Here is a 20,213-nt window from a genome sequence, read left to right on the forward strand (position 1 = left end):
TCAAAATATAAACTAGGTACCTATCCATCTCGCCATTAAATACTTTGATGTCTATAGGAATAACCTCACCAGTCACCATTGTAGCTATTTCTATTTGTATAATTATTTGTATGTTAATCTCTTATTATGTAATCATTATATTCATTTATATTTTGTATATACTTTTCTTATATTTGTATCAATGTTATATTCATTAGTATTGTTACTTTATTGTAATTGGACATTGTCCGTAATATTTAATAATAAATAAATAAATAAATAATTATTTTACTTGGGGAGTTATGTGCTATAGTATAGTTATAGTTATAATAGAGTAGAGTTATGTGCAGTGCTTAAGACTAAGACTGCTGCACAAGTAGAGTGATGGATCCAGGTTTTTTTTGGGGGGAGGGCCCAAAATAATATTCATATTAATTTTGTAAACACAATATTTAGAATTTTATGTAAGGTACTGTATCTAAGGCCTAACATTACAAATATAATATAACTGCAAGGCGGGGAGGGGGGGCTCGGAACTCCCCTTTGAATCCGCCACTGATTTTATTATATGTAACATCAAATCCTAATTGTGTTTACAAAATTAAGGTGAACAATTTCGGAGTGTTTAATAACGTTGCTGTTGTGTTTTATTATATTTAATATGTTTTTTAAAGATAGTCCAAAAATGTATTTTTTTCAGTTAGGTATGTATTTAACATACCTATACTGCAAATCATCGAAAACCATACGTATTAGTTTGTTCGACATGTCGGCAAAATACATATTATTAAATAATATTTTAATATTAGCGTGTGCTTGATATAACGTGGTAACTCGCTACTTGAGGTAAATGTTTATAACAATCATAATACTATATTATTGTTAATTACTATTATCGTATTAAGAATTAAAAAATTAATGTTAGATCCATAATAATGGGCTTTGGTATTAGTGTACATTGTTTAAATAATTTGTCTTAAACATAATCACGTTTGATTAATTTAGATGTTTAAAGAACTTTGTTTTCACCACCTCAACTCAACAATTTAAAACGACCGACGCTTATCGAAATATAAAATCTTAGATAATTGAACGATAAAAATAAAAATTGTAATTTATTATCGAAACAAAGTTAACCCTTAATCATCCATACAGTAACTTATTAAGGTTTAACATTCAACATTTCTATTCATGTATTTAATACTGAATAGGCAGTATAATTACATTAGAGCCAATCTCATTTATAGCCAAAAAACATTTATTATCCAAACAATAAAGAAAAATTCACTCGTATATTATAAATATTATTGAATTTAAAACTATTTCGAATAGGAAAACACGATATATATATATATATATATATATATTTAGTTAAATGGAACGGTTAGGTTTAACACCATATTACAAGTGTTTCTTATGTGTACTAAAACGTAATAGAGAAATTTTATATAAACACAGCGTAATTGCTTAAACAATGGAAATATCTTAGAACAGTGGTCCTCAACCAATGGGTCATGACTCTATTTTTGATTATGATTTCTTCAGAAATGCAGGGTAGTGATATACTTTTATTACAATTAAAAACTTTTTATAAATAGTTAAACATTAGAAATGTATTCAATTTCACAAAAAAAAAATATATAAGCCTACAAATAATAATAAGTAATAAATGAATTAAAAAATTGTTCAGTTTGTACCAATAATATTTTTTTATAACGTACCTATATGGGTTGCAAAAATTAAATAATTACTAAAATGAGTCTTGGATTATCACCTGTACCGCCGCGGTATTATGGTAACTTATATTGTTATTTTTGTTTCAGCGTTATTAAATTTTGATATTTATGTCATAACTATATTAATAATCTAATTAGTAATTAATAATTAATATTAATCATCTTCCACTATTTACTAATGTAATAGTTTATAAATAAATTATTTTCAATAGAATTAAAATATTAAAAAATAATTAAAAAATAATAATATAACGTTAATTAGTTTTGAGAATTAAAGTCTACAGGTTTATTCATAGTATTGTTAACCGCTTCAAAAATTGAAGCTTGATAATCGGTAACGGGTTTTAGCCCCAAAATTGGTCATAGTAATTAGTTACTGAGAAAAATCGGTTACAGATTGCATTATTGTCTTGCGTTTATTCATAAAATATAGTTACTTTTAGATCTTAGATGGAATATTTCCTACTATATACTACTACTTTATACTGGCTGTAGAAAATTAAAATCATCTTTTGTATCAGTTCTTTTTAATATCTTAACAATGTTTTAGTATAGTCAGTATAGATTTAATGATTTATGACCATATTGTGAACGATATACTTAAGTCTTAAGTATCTAGTTATATTTTACATCCATATTAGACCATACTATTATAATAAACTAATAATCGATAGCCATTTCGTTTATTTTTAAAACAACTTTTCAAACATTGTATACAATATATTAATAGTAATTTCAAACATTGTTACATAGCATACGATAATAATAATTAATAATCACTGTTGTCTGTTATTTATTATTATTTTTTATTGCTATTATAAAGTATCTAATACCAGTGTTGTATAATAGTATATTGAGTATACCTATAACACTATTAACACTATGACTGCTATGTACAATAATATAACCGTAAAAAAAAAATTTGTGACATACGTATTTTATTTTAGAGATTCTATATCACATTCATATATTTGCTCACAGATATAACGTAAATATATCTAGTATAATAATCATTATATATAAGCATATAGCCATATAGGTTATATAAAAGAAGAACAGGCGTTTTTATATTCCAATTTTGTAACGACACTATTTAAATTTTTTCTAATTGTTTTTGATAAAGTTATTCCAAATACTCTCCTGAGTGTCACCACGTCACCCGATTTTTCATTTTTCTTTTCTGATAGGAGGGAGAGGGGAGTTTGAATTTAAAAGTTACGGCTCTATAGCTTGTTATTTAAATAATTTAACTTTTTATTTCACAAGAGTGTACTAAATGAGCCTACGAGTCATTTATACTTATTATTTTTAATTTCATTTTATTTGGCATTTCAGTTATAAATATATTATAAATTAAGTTAAATTATAAAAAATATTTCTTATGTATTACGTAGTGGCTAGGCTTTAAAAAGTTTAATTATAATAATAAAAATCAATTTATATACGAATCGATTGTTTAACATACGAGCGAAGCTGGGTTATTTAGCTAGTAATATAATAAATTAGAAGATACCATATAATATATTCAATAATCTAGATTCTAGAACAATTATTTCTTAAGCAGTTTCGCTTAAACGAAAGGTTTCTACACTATTTGAACATTTAAGACTATAAACAATCCTTATGGATGACAATAATAATTAATTAATAAAAAAACTAACCATATCATTCATTGCTTGTAAAGAATTGATTATAATATTATTATTCAGAATTTAAATTGGCATAGTTATTGAATATAGTGCTTATATTGTAATATAATCACCGCATCAATAGTTTAACATATTATTTTAATCATATTTAAGATAATTAGAATTAAATTTGGTAAAATATAAATAGCAATGATTATGTTAAAAGTGACTTAATATAATTTTTCTGGTCACCTCAGAAGTGAACATGCTGCATTTCAGGTTTACGAAATTACTAAAATTGTAAATAATTATATGTAGTCTAAAGGGTCTTTCAGCTCACCAGGCACGGTCGCAGTCGACTGCCAGTGTATTATATTACATTTGCCACCCAAACATGGGGGTAGATTTGAAAGATGATCGATCTGTCAATGTTATTATTTTAATATTACAATAGTTCTATTATAATGCATATTATAAAATATGATAATATTGTTACCAAAAAAAATTAGAGGGATATTTTAAGGTACTCGAATTATAAATTACATCAATATACCATGTTTGACTTATAATATACATGTCCAGTAGATGCGTATTATAATGATGATAATAAAAGATGCTCTATATAGTATATTTATTTTATTTTATTACAATTTTCAAGTAATTTGGTAAACGGATGTATCTGCAATCTGTATTAGATCCCGAAATACAAATTTTATATACTGATTGGATCTCGAACTATTTTACATAATACATTACGATTAGTTGGGTCCTGGTTTTATTTTTGTAATATATTAGTTGGGTGTTTGGTCCCAAATTTTGTATGGTACTTAAATTATGTTTATCATGGAGTTGTAGTGGACATAAGCAACGGTGATCAGTATTCAGTAGTCAAACTAGTTTATAAAATAAATTTATTATGACCGTGCAATAACATACTCAATAGAAAATACCAAATAGCATGCATAAATATTAATTGTGCACACATAATATATTATAAAATATTTAAAATAATGCATGCGTATATTGGGTACATATTTATAGTTATACAACTATATTATAACTAAGAAATGTCATTTTTATGGAATTTATTTTTCTTATAGTTTAATAATTTAAAGTAAACGTAAACATAGAAAGCTATATACAAACTATATAGCAATATTAAAAGTTGAAAAAAATCGAAACTTTTGACATTTCTATAACATTTTGTTAATGAATTATTGAAACTATGTCATATATTATAATATTAGTCTGTGGATAAGCATTCAATTAATGGCATAGGCGCAATTTCAATAAAAAAACTGAGGATGCTTAATCTCTTCATTTTCCGGGCATAGCGTTAAATAGTTACTGATTGTAATAGTATAAAAAAAATATTTGAGGGTGCTACTTTTAAAATTGAGGGTGCTAATACCCCCTAAGCGCCCCCCTATTTGCGCTTATGATTAATGGTGTTTAAGATACCCAATAATACATTTTTTTTATACATATATTTCACACAAATAATTTTGTGATGAGAACATTTTTTTTTAAATATAATATGTCCTCAGTATTTCTGTTTCTATTTTTTAAACAAAAAGTTACTACTTTTTTTTACTTAAATTGCATAACGTATATATACGACAAAGAATTATTACGTTCAGATAACCAACACTCAACATAATAAATTCAATTACTTTTATATAAAAAAACAAAATATTTAATGATCACTTATTTTTAAAAATTAAATATTTTGGTTATATTATTATGTTATATATATTTACCTAACCTAACCTGTTCCAAAATAATAGTAACACAGACTAGTGAATAAAATAATAATTTAAATAACGACATAAATAATCTCGATTGTACCTGAACTGTATTTTGTTAAAGAAAAGGTCGCACTATTTCCTTTTTCTTTTGTTGTTTATGGTGAAGGTTTCATAACTGCATGTAGTGTTGGTTGCCAATTTTTATACTTCTCGCGTGTGAGGTGTGACCACCTATAGAAGCTGATTTGCGGACCTCAAAAATTATTGTGTTCCATTTCCACATAATTAATATTTATACACTAGTCAATGCTTAAGTTTAAAGACTTGAGTGTAATTCAATAAGTGGGTATGTTAACTAAAAAAAAATAAAAAATAATAATGATAAATTACTAAATACTAGTTGTTTCAATATGTTACCAAAAATATCATTCGGTTATAGTCTTATAGACATGAAACTACGACGTACTCGTATATCTAAATTTTTTATCCACAATGAGTTTTTGTTACCATAATTTATATTATAAATAAGGACAACAGGCTATTTTTTCCTGGCGGGAAATTTTTAGAAGGGCCCGCACCTAGAAAAAACCAACCCACTTAACCTAACCTTTTATACGCGATATAAAATTATGATGTCAACTCGGCTGGAATTTAAGTTTAACGGATCTCAATTTTGAAAAATGATTTCGATTTATTTACTAGGTACATTTTAACAGAATCAAATCTAAATATTTATTCTTTAACATATCAATGACAATTTTGTGTTCTATAAATGATTTTTTATAATTTATTATAACATAAACAATTGTTGAAATATAGTATATTAAAAATTGCTTTGATGTAACTATTCACTATTGTAATTTTAAAATAAATTATAATCAAATGTATTTAAAAAATTAAAGTCTGTTAAACCGAAGTCATCAGACACGATTTTTTTAGGTGATTATGTATAACTATCTCTATTTGTTTAATGATTGCAATTATTTCAATCATTATCGCAAAATTCCACGAACTTTGTTTAGAGTTGTACTATAGTTTACCGGAGTAATATTATTATTTTATTTGTATTCTATTTAATAATTTTTAAAAATAGAAAACTGTAAATATTCCTCGTTTTCTACCTCACACCACCTGACAAATATAGTATATATAACTACATGGCTAGACAAAAAAGGTAAATATAATATTGTGTTAATTTTTGTTATTGTCTTTCTTCAAACGTATAAGTATTATTTTAAGAGAATATCAGCGCACTATTTGTTTTCTCTTTCTGGCAAACGTGTGACATAAATAGGACGCATTCACACAAAATATTTTTTTTTTCTATGCTTAAAATTAATCTCAGAATTAAATCACCTTTTACAAAAATTATATAAAATAACATTTTTGAGAGTATAACATATCGATTTGTTTAAGTCTTTTTTCAAAACTATTTATTTATTTAATTCAATTAAATTTACAATTTTAGTTTATTTTTAAAGTTGAATAAAAAGTCAAATAATAATAAAAATCGATTTGTCAACCCCTTAAAAATATTATCCTATTTTAGTAATAGATTATTTTACTCTAAAATCACTTAAAAGTCGTAAAAACGATTTTACGTATTCGTTTACGAATTTATGATTTTTATATGTTATCCACGTTTTATTTGGGTGTGAGAACAAATATTGCGCTGATATTCTCAGAAAAAATAATACTAAAAAATTAATAATTAGTTGATGATAACTATATTATATTATTGATAATTAATAAAGATGATATATTATTTTAGTTCATGAGTGTATAATATTTATTATTTATTATTTTACCAGAACATTGAAACCGGTGTACTGCAGTGCAGTATGATCTAGTTATTTCAATTTTCAATCAAATTTGCATATTTGTTACGGCCATTTTTAGTATAGGTAACTATCTACTTATATTTTCCCCGAAATTACAGCGTTAATGAATTACAATATATATTATTGGTTACCATAATAATACATATAGGTATCATAGGTATTATTATAGTATTATTTGTTAAATTGACATTAGAAGTGTCAAGTCCCAAGTCACAAATAAGACCAAAACAAAAATAAAAAATATAAGGCAATGGCCAATGGATAGGTACATCGTATTATATACGGTGTACACTGCAGTGACGTTTTCTGTCGAATTCAAAATGTATTGTAGTAACTATACATAGTAGCTATATAACAAATATAATATACGCGGCGGAAAACACCGGGAAGTTTGCATTCTAGCAGATGAACGCCGAAATAATAAAAACGCAAAAATCCTATAATTGTACATTCTTTTAAATTAAAAAGAGCTCTACTGATGAAGGAAAATACAGTATTTAGCCATAGCATGAGATTAACTGGACTATTATATAATTACGATATCATCATGTATATTATGTCAATGATTTTGCATGTAAGAAAGCAATCCTATTAAAGTATGTACTATGTATCATGAAATATACATATTTTATTTATTTTAACTATTGCAAACTATTTTATTTATAGGGGAGTATTTAAGATAATTTAACTTAACTAGAACTTAATATATTTCACTTCTAATAAAATATATAACTATGTTATTTTACAAGAGCAGAAAATGATTAGAATTTAGAATTCTTTATTAAGAGAACGCTACACTTGTATGCGTTGTCTCCGTTTTACAAATATAAAACAGCAAAAATTATTTTGCGCGGTATAGAACCAGTAACCACTCTGGCTGTACTGACTCCAAATTGATAATCAAATAGTCAAATAGTTGAGAACATAATTTGTGAAATATCGTTTTTATGTTTTTTCATATCACTTGTAAGAAAAAAGTTCTTATTATTTCAAAATCTATTATTTTCGAAATCGAATAACTTTTTTGTAGTTCTAATATAGAAAAATTAAAAACGATATTTCAAAGCCAAAGTTCTCCTTTTTATGTGATGAAAACTGCATTTCTTAGTTATGACTAGTCTTCTCGGTTATTTCCCGCGATTAACAGTTTTTGCTATGTTTTAAATTTGTAAGACGGTAATTAGGTACACATGCGGGTGTTAAGAGCTCTTGACGATTTTATTGTATTATTGAACTTTTTGTAAGCATTTTTTTTTTCGAAACAACATTGTTTCTACTTACTGTGTCATAATTGAAACAATTTTTTATCTTCTAGGATAAAGAAAATATTTTTAAAAAGACCCTACTAAACTATCTTACACAGCTTTAGGTCACCGTAATTTGTAACGATGGTCCTAATATTTACATTCCCGCATTGGGTAATATTGAAACCTAAGCTAATGTAAAAACTTTCAATGAGTTTTTCAACTCTAAGCCATGTTTGGTAATAAAAAATAAATACGTACCTATACAATTTTGAATGTTAACATTTTACAGATTTACACTCAACAAATAGGCCATTGGCGGTTGTTGCCTGTAGGTTTCAATAAGTAAATAGTTCACTAATTTTGCCATTGGCGTGCTAGCTGTATTTTTCACACTATAAAAAACAGCTGATTTTTACAAGTTACTTTGGACATCACTATGAAATATAATATATTTAAATAGTGTGTTGGAACCAGTTGTCTTAAAATTAAAACGATGACTAAAGAAGTCTAAAAAGAAAAAAAATTATATAAAAATTAAAAATATAATTTTACGCTCACCTAATTTGGCATCGATGACAATTCGTTAAAATATAATAAACTATCGATTATAGAAACAATTCGATTGTTTTTATTACGTAAGCACGACGTTGTAATAACAACATTTACTGTGAACAATCGAATTATTATTGTTCTGTTCACGATTATAATCGTGGTTCTGTTCTAAGACCGTGTCTAAGACCGTGGTTCTAAATATAATGCGATTATATCGTATCACTATATCAACTAATACTATCAGTGCGCGGCCAGTATCAGCGATGACTACATACCATATCAGAACAACAACAGTAACAATAACAATAATAACAATAACATCAACAGTGACTGTGTATCGCGGTGAAGACGACTTGCTCGCCTGCTCAGTACGACTTTAAATTTACAGCTTACCCGACAAGCAATGGTCGCAGGACGCCAAGAAGTGATTAACTTGTACAAGACTGTAAGTATATTATGTGGTTATGACGTTTTTGTGTGTATTTTACTAGTGCCAAACTGCCAAGTGAGTACCTCGTACCACAAAACAACTCGTACCTACCTATAAATATACCATATATCATAAGGCCGTGGATTTTCGGTAGGGTTGTTGAAATTCAATCGCAATCGATCGGGCAGGGTTGACTATTAGTGTTTGGGTTGTTTGGAGGTGTTAGGGGGAGCGGGGTATCTACTTGTTGGATTCAATCATATTATCATAATTTATTACACGTCATATTATATTACATCTCGTACAGAACCTGAATAGTGAATATGATGTATTTCACCAAATAGGTAGATACTATGAAATCTTTTTTTTTCATTATTGCCGTCTTCAATATGCGAGGAAATAGTCCATATCACATTGTCATAATAGAAAATAAACATGATATATATATCGTGCGTACTGTACAACGCAAATTTTTTTTTATCGAAGATTTCAATGAAATAATGATTTTCAATTTTCCTTCAGTCTATTTTTAGCCCGACAATCTAGCTTCAAGCCAATATTTTGTAAATATGTATTGCAGTTCATTCGTATATTAGGCTGGGAAAATATTACAGACTCGACCTTCAGAGGACGAAGTTGTAATACATTTTTGTTATAGTATTTTCCGCGGTATTTTCGCGTAGGACGACCCGTTTTAATACTTAATTGTTGTCATATTAATATATTATTATTCATTAATAGTATAACTATTTTAATACTAAAATATTATACACTTATTGTTCACAAAAAATTGTCTTTGTTCCAACTCAACAAGATCCGTTTAAATGAGTCGTTGGTATATGATATTTTTAATTTTGTCTCCGTATTCAGTAGCGTAACTTAAAGTTCATTTTTTTAAATTTTTTTAAAGAATACAAAATATATAGGTAATAAGTATTTTTTAACAGTGTCTTTTTTTTTTTTTTTATTAGAAAATTTACAATCTGTATACATGACACAATAAGTAAAATAGATAACTGATATAACACTATATACATAATATAGTAACACATAATTGTGTCTAAAAATATAATTATAGTGGAGGCGACACCTTTCTGGTTTTCTACCTCTTAAATAATTTATCAATTATAAATTTATAATTACTAGTAAACATTAATATCTATACATACCTACAACCTACTATATAACAGGGATCACCAATTAATATTTATTAAGGGCACATTAGGAATCGGAAAATTTTTCTCAGGCCATCAAAATTCTAAGTACATATAATAACATATAATGTTGTCGTAGTATATGTTATTTATTCTTTGTCTGCGGACCGGATAAAATTTTATCACGTGCCGTATGTGGCCTGCAGGCCGCCATTTGGTGACCCCTGTTTATATAATATAGTCATATAGCAAACGGAAGCTTATAGAATTATTAAATTAGTGAAAATATATCAAGTTAGTACTATAATTATTAATTAATCATATTTATAATGAGCACAATATGATAATTTTATGTTAATGACTATAGAGCTCGGAAGTTATAGGAGCTAAAATAGACAAAATATGCACAAAAAAATTGTAAAATATGCATGAAAAAAAAATTAAATATTCAAAATGTTATTCAAAATTCGGAAAAAAAAGATCTTTATATATTAATAAATATAACGAATAATTAATAAGTCAATACATAAATTTATGATAAATTAAACCGATAATTCATCGAAAATAATATAATATTGCTGCACATTTCACCATTGCTGTAAAAGTATGTATTAGTATGTACACTATTACTGTTAACACTGCTATGACATGCTATTGATTACTAGTGCTATATATCGTAGGTATACTAGATATTAAGTAGTAATGTTACTTGTTAGTTTTAGATGATGGAAATATCCCTAGGCCCTAATTGAGATATCTTTGTATATAACTTGTCTCAATAATATAGGCACATTTGAGTATACAGTGCGATTAAAATATATTATTTGAAAAAAAAAATAAACTCAATAAAACATTTTTGTTTAATAATTTTTTTAAGAACTAATTTTATTTTAATTTAATAATTAATTTATATTTAAATAATTTTTTCTCGGACTTTTTTCCCCGGACTTAATATTCGACATCGATGATAATAAATACTTTCGTAAAATAATATTGCGTTTTGTATTCAATATTACTTACTTTAAAGTTTAAATACATAGGTTTAGAAAAAAATATTATATTGGAAATTAATGAAATATGCACTTTTACTTAACATTGACAAAATATGCAATTTTAAATTGTCAATGTTTAAACTTGGCATAATGGCATCGTATATTTTTGATTTATAACTCAGTCTGGTATAAATCGTGAGCATATAGCACAGTATGCAACTCCTACAACTTCCGAGACTATATATAATTATACTAATTAGTATAATTATATGAAATAAACACAGAGAACTTAATCATGTTTTAAAAATAAAATAAAATATATTGTATTATAGTATTATACCACACCATTCTGATTAGGTAATAAAATGTCTTCAAAATCAGAAACCATTTGTATGGAATTAATAATATAATAATGTTATCAATAATTGTTTATTTACAAATATTATATTGAAATTTGTAATATTTTAATTTTGTTATGGAAAGAATACATTTCAAATAATATCTAACCATAATAATATCTTAGAGGAGACATAAGCATATGCCACATAGAATAGAATCATATAATATCTTAAAATAAAACATATTAATTTATTAAATGTATATGTTTTGAACTTCGTATTCTAAAGCAGAATATTTTACTGATAATTTGGATACACAAAAAATGTTGAATTACGAATGAGTACAGTTACTGTTTATTAAAACTTTACACTTTGCACGTTGTAAACAAATATAAGAATATAATATTATAATAACACCGTAATATAATATAATATTTATATATTATATCGTATTAACTATTAAGTAATGATAATTATTAAAATATAATTTCAAAATATGTAAAATAAAATTGGTCTTATTTTAAAAAATTATCTAAATTGTGAATTTGTGAACAATATGTTTATCAAATTAAAAATATTTCATTCCGATAAAATCAGTTCCTTACTTATATAGTTATAAGTTACGACCAACTAATACCTACTTTTAATGCAAAATATCGAAAATACACAGTAACATTTTTTTTTATAAATTATGGAGACTTGATATTTTTCGAAATTAGGTACTTTGTAGGTATATTATGATTTTTTGTACACGATACAATTTTCAAAATATTGAGCTATTATACCACAAATCCATTCATAGTATTTTGCATTACGTGTAAATTAATAAAAATAATAGTCAATAATAATATATTACAACACAAAAATATTACTATAACCAACGTAATAACAAATCAAAAATATTTATTTATTTTTGAAAACAAATTGGTTTAATCTATTATACTTATCTTATTGCTAGTAGAAAAATAAATTACCAATATTCTATTAACGAATTTTAAAAATATTCTAAGAAATAGATGCTGACTGTTGACATACCGACTTTATTCAGAATTGTTTTATTTTATGTAATGATTTTCAAAATTGTTCAAACATGTAATATATTTTACACTGAACTATATACTCAATTGTGAGCTAGTAAATGATGTCATGACGAGGACTTTAAAGTTGAAATATACTATTTTATATACCTAGCAAACTACAGGACAACTTTATGAGTTTATTAGTTATTATATTAATCAAAAGTTATTATTTTCTGCAGAGTTAATATTATGAAATAAGGAATTATTCTTGATGCAAATTAAAAATGGCGAGTATTTTCGTCCACAGTTTCGATATTAAGCGTTCACATAAGTAGATTGATTTTCGTTGTCACGTAGGTAACAGAAATAATGATATATTTTTTCTTATTTTACAACGGTATTAAACAATTTTTATGCACATTTATCGATTTTTTATCCCAAGAATATCAGGTCATAAGACATAAGTTAGTAGGCACTAAATTAATCCAAATTAAGAAATATCTCCGTGGTTCGACTTTAACTTTTAAACAGTATTAAAAATAAAAATCACACAAGGTTAAAAAAATATTATTACTTAGTACTCAACCTATTGTAGCATAAACATCACACTGTTGGTATAAAACCATATAATATAAATAAATTATTTTTATTGCAGCTACTTTATATGGGACGAGACTATCCTCAGGGTTATGACTTTTTCCGTTCACGGTTGAAAAAAGCTTTCCAACGTAACAGCGACATCAGTGATCCCGAACAAATAAAAATGCTAGTCAAACGTGGCGAGTTTGTTGTCAAAGAAATTGAAGCTCTCTATATGCTCAAAAAATACAGAACATTAAAAGATAGATATTCTACAGAAAAGGATCAATCATAATTAATAGACTTATATTTTAGTTTATATTTATATATATATACTATATTATTATTATAAAAATTTCATTGTGTACAGTTTTTTTTTTATATGTAGTTTAAGCTTACAAACAAAATAATAATAAAAAATAAAAATATATTGCTATAATATGAATGTTAATAACCCATTGTGTCTTGCTCATAAGTGCATTAAACAGAAAAAAGCTGTTTTAAATGCAATAATATTAACAACGTTAATTACATTTAAGTGGTTTCAATAGTTTTGAAAATGACATAAAAATTTGTTTTAAAGTTTGAAGTTAAAATTAATTTTAAGACAGAAGCATGAAGTAAAAACAAATATAGACCACAAAAATAATTAACAATAAAAATAAATAATACAATATTCTATTATTTTCTTAAAGGATTCAAGTTTAAATGATAATACATATACAATTATTTTTAGGTATAGATGTATTATATATACATATATTTATTTCTGGTGTAAAACAAGAGATCAAACGTTCAAATATAGTTTTTTTTCTACAATTTCACATGAATGTTTATCCAATTTAATATTTCCAATTAATTTTTAGAACAACAAAAATAAATAAAAATATCACGCCAAACTTCCATAATACAAGAATACAAATCTTATCAATACTTCAATTATAGATTGATAAAATAAAATATATTTGGTGCAAAACACTAATGTCTATATTTTAGTTTTACTAAGTTAGTTAAGTTATAAACTTTAATACATTATTTGATAAAAAATATATTGAACCTTATCAATGCAATTGATTAAATATAAAAAAAAACATTAGTGCTCCAATTTTCCTAATAAAATTAATAGTTGGTTCTTAAGTTAAATTATTTAAATTTATAATTTATATTAAAATTATGTTAAAGTACATAATATATTGTATAAATTTAGCATCTTTGTTACACCTTTACTTAGCTTTTTAACGCTTGTAAGCGATTTTTCATTTCTTCTAGGTCATCATCCTCTTCAACTGTTTCAGTTTCTTGTAGTACTGAACCACCTGGTGTTTCAGTAACTGCCATAGGTGCTTGACCTAATGCTCCAGCTGTGATTTCCCATAATACCTGAAAATATTGTCACATTTATTTATTCAAATTGTACTGTTTTAATTTAATTATTTTTAAATGTACTTTATCAATTTCAGACTGCGCTTCTTCTTCCATATCTTCGGGATCATCCATTACATTCTCCATTGTATCATCTAACATTTCTTCAATGATTCCAGCCTAAAATCAAACTCATTCATATGGGTCAACCTTAATTTAATATTATACAAACCTTCATCATTTCCTTGGACAAATCTCTCATAGTAGCTGCAACTTCAGGTACTTTGATCAAATTGTGCATTGTTTGCATTACTTCTGTAGACTTTTGCAATGAACCTGCCATTCTTAACACAGCTAGAATACACAATTAAATATAAATTATAGAATACAACTATAAATCTATTATTTTATATTAAAAACTTACACAGCTGATTTTTCATTTGCATTTGTATAGAACTCATATGCGTTTTTGACGTAATCAGTTTATTGATGGTTTTGCGTGCTCTTAGAATTTCTTTGGCTAGAATGATGCACACATCTTTGTTTCCCTTTTTGGCTGCTTCCTTCATGGAACGTTTAACTTTTTCTTCTTCTCGCTGTATTCCTGTGTCACAAAAAGCATACCAAACCCCCAACCAATATTGTAATTTATTAAACATTATTGTAGTTGTATATGCATTAAAAAAAATTCACTTCTATTTAATACACACAACACAACACTATTACACTCACCTCTTATCTGTCGGTCTAGTTTATATGTCTCTTTGCGTATGGTTGATGTCCACTGTTTAACCTACACAGCAGTTGTGTAACAAAACAAATTAATGAATTAGTGCGACAAATTTACACTACCGAGTGACTACGATTGCTCACTTGATCCTTGGGATCGATGGTGACCGATTTACCGAATATACCCATATTGATGGCTGTCTACTTGTAACGCACGCGTTGTCTATTAATTACGTGCTGCTGACGGCACCACCGTTCGTTTAAATTTATAAATTAGTCAGATTCGTTTCTGACGTGGATGCAGAACACATGAGCTTAAAGCTTTGGCGTTTACTGTTTAGTGAAACTTCTCATCGCTTATCACAATATTGCGAAAAATGTACATAGTTTCATTATCAATATTAACGCGCTTTGTCAACATTGCTTATCATGAATAAAGGGTGATAAACGTGTTAATGGTCCGCCCAATCATATGTTTTTAGTAATACTGCGTTTCTCGACCATGATCAGTATCATATGAACTGTGAGTCCCGGCTGTTCGGCCTTGAACACGACTTGCACATAATATAATACGTGTTGTATCTTCCCCTCTGTCCAATCATTACCGGTTGGCTTATTTTTTTGTTTTACAATTTTACATTTACACTTTACAGTCTGTCAGTTTTAGAGACTGGGAATCAGTCGCCAGTGCTCTCGAGACGAACAAACTGGTTTGCGGGCCTTATAAAATATTTTAAGTTTTCTTTCGTTTGATTTTCGTTATATCCGCAGACGGCAAAATGTTTCGGTTGTTGAATAAGATTTCTGGTTCTACACTACCAGTGGTGCAAAAGTGTTTCGCTAGCAGCGCCCCTAAACCGATAGTCAACCCGCCGATCAAGTATACCGAGGTAATCACTAGTTACTAATAATAATTATTATTATATGTACCTGTTGCCACGTTTGTTTGCTCGAGAATTGACTATTGAGTAATGGTTTTCTGCAAGCTGCAACCATAAACTACTAACTAGTCACATGACGTGTAAAAATGTATTCATAAATAAAAATATCCATATAGAACGATAAAGTTAGTGTATTCCCGAGCCATTGTTGAATTGGTAGTTTGGTATCTAAATGACTTAATTATTTTGAATTCTGATCTATTAATTATAATAATAGATTCTGAACTTGTTTACATATATATTATAAAGACAACATTTAGTGATTTTGTGATGATCTTAATTTATGGTAATTAACAATTGAAACAAAATTCAAGGACTAATAGTTATTACCACAAAATATATAAATAAATTATAAATGTATTGTTTATAATAGGTTTAATGTTGTTTCATTAAACCTATTAATGTGTATTTCAAAATAAAGGTTTATATTTCTATTTTTAATTTTTAATCACAAACAAATTATAGATTCATTAAAGTACTTATACTGGCTATACTTATAACTTATAAGTTATAATGTAAAATAATGTAATTGCCTTTAATACTGAGCATACAGTTATATTTATAAAAATTATCCATATATTCTTATTTAACTATAAATATATACTGTGTATTGTGTATCTATCTATCCTATTAGATGCTGTAATGATTTTTAAATAATTGAATTAAATAATTATTTTTATTTATTTTATCTAATAATGTATATGTTTATGTAGTTTAGAAACTATCTGTATCTATTATAATTAATATGATTTAAAGAATGTATTTTCCCAAAAGGTTTAAATAAATATAGATTAATTTTTTTTTTAAATTACTAAGGTTATCTGTAGTTATCTGTGGTTATGTGTAGTTCATTATTGAAGAAAACAAAATATTTTATCCATGTAGGTTCAGTATATAAAGTGTCTATAACATTATAATATGTGTTAGAATTATTAGATTTATCGTCAGTGCCGTAGCAAGAATTTTTTCGGGGTGGGGGGGGCTTAATTTTTGATAGCCAATTATGACAACAATTTAATTTTGCACTGTATTTCTGACAATATAATTCATATAATAATTATACATAATATGTATTATCAAATCAAGATCAATTAAGTGTGATAAGAGCGGCGTTGCTTTATAAAGCTACTATATATAGTTTATCACCACAAACATTAATAATAAAATTAATAAAATTATTGTTGTCTGACATTTCGGGTGGGTGGGGGGGCGATTGAGCCCGGAAGCCCCCCCTGGCTACGGTACTGTACATTATTAATAGTATCAGCATAATATACTGTATTGTCTGTATTACTATTTATATTACAGATATGTATTATTTATATTGCTTAAAAAAACATAACGTGTGTTGTCTCAGTCTTATTAACGTACAACATTGACAATTTAATACTCAGAAGAACCTGTTTTACTCTGTTATTTTTAATAGGTATTATTATTATAAGATTTTGATTGATAATCGAGGATAATATATTAGCTATTAAATAATTTAATGATTGGTGCTTTAAATATAATGATTATTCTCATAAACAAAGCTATGCATAAAATAGTAATCTGTAATATTTAATTTATGCTTTTAGATCTAAATGTTATTAAATTAGCTTGTATGATATATCATCACATAATATTGATTTATTGATTAAGTCAGCTTAATTTATTATTCTTATATGCTAGGCTATAACATAACATTATGCTCATATCTTAGTACCTTTGTATACACTAATACACTCATTATTTTATGTTTATTGATTTAGTTTATGGTTTTTCTTATAGTTATTTATTAATAATGAATTTGTGAAATCTTCATCTGGAAAGACTTTTGATACACTCAATCCAGCTACCGGTGAACCAATTGCTCAAGTTCAAGAAGGAGATGCTGTATGTTCCATATTTTTAACTGTTATTTTTTATAGTATTATATAAAGTGGTTTAACGATCCATATAGGTGGACATTAACAATGCAGTTGCTGCTGCACAAGAAGCATTTAAGTTGGACAGTCCTTGGCGCACAATGGATGCTTCAAAGCGTGGTATGCTTCTCAACAAATTGGCAGATTTAATTCAACGAGATGCTGTTTATTTAGCTGTAAGAACTTTCTACCTTATTAATATATATTATGTGAGGTTTTAAAGTAGAATAAATTTATGTATTGTTAGACTTTGGAAGCATTGGACAATGGTAAACCTTATAGCGTTGCATTGTCGGATGATGTACCTGGAACTGTTGGTGTATTACGCTACTATGCTGGTTGGGCGGACAAAAACCATGGTAAAGTTACCCCGATTGATGGTAATTATTTTGCTTATACACGACATGAAGCTGTTGGTGTATGTGGTCAAATTATCCCTTGGAATTTCCCATTATTGATGTTATCTTGGAAAATTGGACCAGCTTTGGCCATGGGTAAATTATTTAATTTCTAAAAAGTTATGTTGTGTATTTTAATAATATATTATTTAATGGTAATTTTATTAGGAAATGTTGTTGTTCTAAAGCCAGCTGAACAAACTCCTCTCACTGCTTTATATGTTGCTAGTCTTGTGAAGGAAGCAGGATTTCCTCCTGGAGTTGTTAATATTGTCCCTGGTTATGGTCCAACTGCTGGAAAAGCTATTGTTGATCACCTTGGTGTAGATAAAGTTGCATTTACTGGTTCAACTGAAGTAATTTAATAACTTTTAAATTTTAAAAGTACTGTATTTTGATAGTATGTTTTAATTAGGTCGGTCAAATTATAGCTGAAGGTGCTGCTAAAAGCAATCTTAAGAGAGTAACATTGGAACTAGGGGGTAAATCTCCAAATGTAGTTTTCAGTGATTCTGATATTAATCAAGCCGTGGAAGGTGCTCATTTTGGGCTTTTCTACAATATGGTCAGTCTTAAAATTATTTAAAATAATGTAATTTTTAAACTCAAATCTTTATAATTTAGGGACAATGCTGTTGTGCTGGTTCTCGGACATTTGTTCAAGATTCAATTTATGATGAGTTTGTCGAGAAAAGTGCAAAACGAGCTGAAAAACGTATTGTAGGAGATCAATTTGATCCTAAAACACACCAAGGACCACAGGTAACATTTTATTTTAATAATACTTGAAAATATAAACATTATATTATGTAAAAGTTATTATAATGTAATTAGGTTGATGAAGAACAATTAAACAAAATTCTTAGCATGATAGATAGTGGAAAAAAACAAGGAGCTACACTTGTCACCGGTGGCTCACGAGTTGGAGACAAAGGCTATTTTATACAACCAACTGTTTTTGCTGATGTTAAGGATGATATGAAAATAGCTAAAGAAGAAGTAAATTTTAAAATTAAAAATATATATGTATTTACATATTATTATTTAATAACTACATTATTTAATTATTTAGATTTTTGGTCCTGTACAACAAATATTAAAGTTCAGTGATTTTGACGAAGTAATCAGCCGATCCAATAATTCAGATTATGGTTTAGCAGCAGCAGTGTTTTCAAAGAACATAGACACAGTAAATAAAGCTATCCAGAGTTTTAGAGCTGGAACTGTTTGGTAAGTAATGAGAATTACTTGAATATGTAAAAAATGTTTATATAATATATAATATAATGGTTTATACAAACAGGGTTAATTGTTACAATGTATTTGGAGTACAAGCACCATTTGGCGGTTTCAAGATGTCTGGCCATGGAAGAGAAATGGCTGAATATGGTCTGCAACCATACACTGAAGTAAAAACAGTTATCATTGCTACACCAAAAAAAAATAATTAATATATTTTTAAGTTATTTTAATTTTGTTTACATTTTATACTTATTATTTTTAAAACTCAATATTAAACTGTGCCATCTTTTAAGTTACATTGTTTCAAAAAGTCTTTGTTTCATTTATGCCATTATTGATAAACTAATATAATTACCTCAAGAAAAATATATTTAATTATTTCAATATTGTA

The 20,213-nt window shown here is 26.8% G+C and overlaps 3 protein-coding genes across 3 annotated transcripts; 2 read left to right on the plus strand and 1 right to left on the minus strand.

Annotated features, from left to right (window-relative positions):
* The first annotated feature begins 8,970 nt into the window (after positions 1-8,970).
* On the plus strand, positions 8,971-13,684 carry LOC132920279 (electron transfer flavoprotein regulatory factor 1). Its single transcript, XM_060982532.1, has 2 exons — positions 8,971-9,176; positions 13,320-13,684. Exons 1-2 carry the CDS (start codon positions 9,135-9,137, stop codon positions 13,536-13,538), a joined length of 261 nt encoding a protein of 86 aa, XP_060838515.1. The 5' UTR covers positions 8,971-9,134; the 3' UTR covers positions 13,539-13,684.
* Positions 13,685-13,764: 80 nt separating this feature from the next.
* Positions 13,765-15,715, minus strand: LOC132920278 (charged multivesicular body protein 3). The gene is made up of 6 exons (XM_060982531.1): positions 15,479-15,715; positions 15,338-15,398; positions 15,030-15,209; positions 14,838-14,959; positions 14,690-14,785; positions 13,765-14,623 (listed from the first exon to the last, which is right to left on the minus strand). The coding sequence occupies exons 1-6, from the start codon at positions 15,521-15,523 to the stop codon at positions 14,471-14,473; spliced, it is 657 nt and encodes a 218-aa protein (XP_060838514.1). The 5' UTR covers positions 15,524-15,715; the 3' UTR covers positions 13,765-14,470.
* A 152-nt stretch (positions 15,716-15,867) lies between these two features.
* LOC132920277 (aldehyde dehydrogenase, mitochondrial) lies at positions 15,868-20,213 on the plus strand. The gene is made up of 10 exons (XM_060982530.1): positions 15,868-16,224; positions 18,046-18,150; positions 18,218-18,358; positions 18,430-18,676; positions 18,749-18,936; positions 18,996-19,145; positions 19,205-19,342; positions 19,415-19,579; positions 19,653-19,810; positions 19,884-20,213. The coding sequence occupies exons 1-10, from the start codon at positions 16,114-16,116 to the stop codon at positions 20,029-20,031; spliced, it is 1,551 nt and encodes a 516-aa protein (XP_060838513.1). The 5' UTR covers positions 15,868-16,113; the 3' UTR covers positions 20,032-20,213.

This window comes from Rhopalosiphum padi, chromosome 2, assembly GCF_020882245.1.
Source record: "Rhopalosiphum padi isolate XX-2018 chromosome 2, ASM2088224v1, whole genome shotgun sequence".
NCBI classification, from domain to species: Eukaryota; Metazoa; Arthropoda; class Insecta; order Hemiptera; family Aphididae; genus Rhopalosiphum; species Rhopalosiphum padi.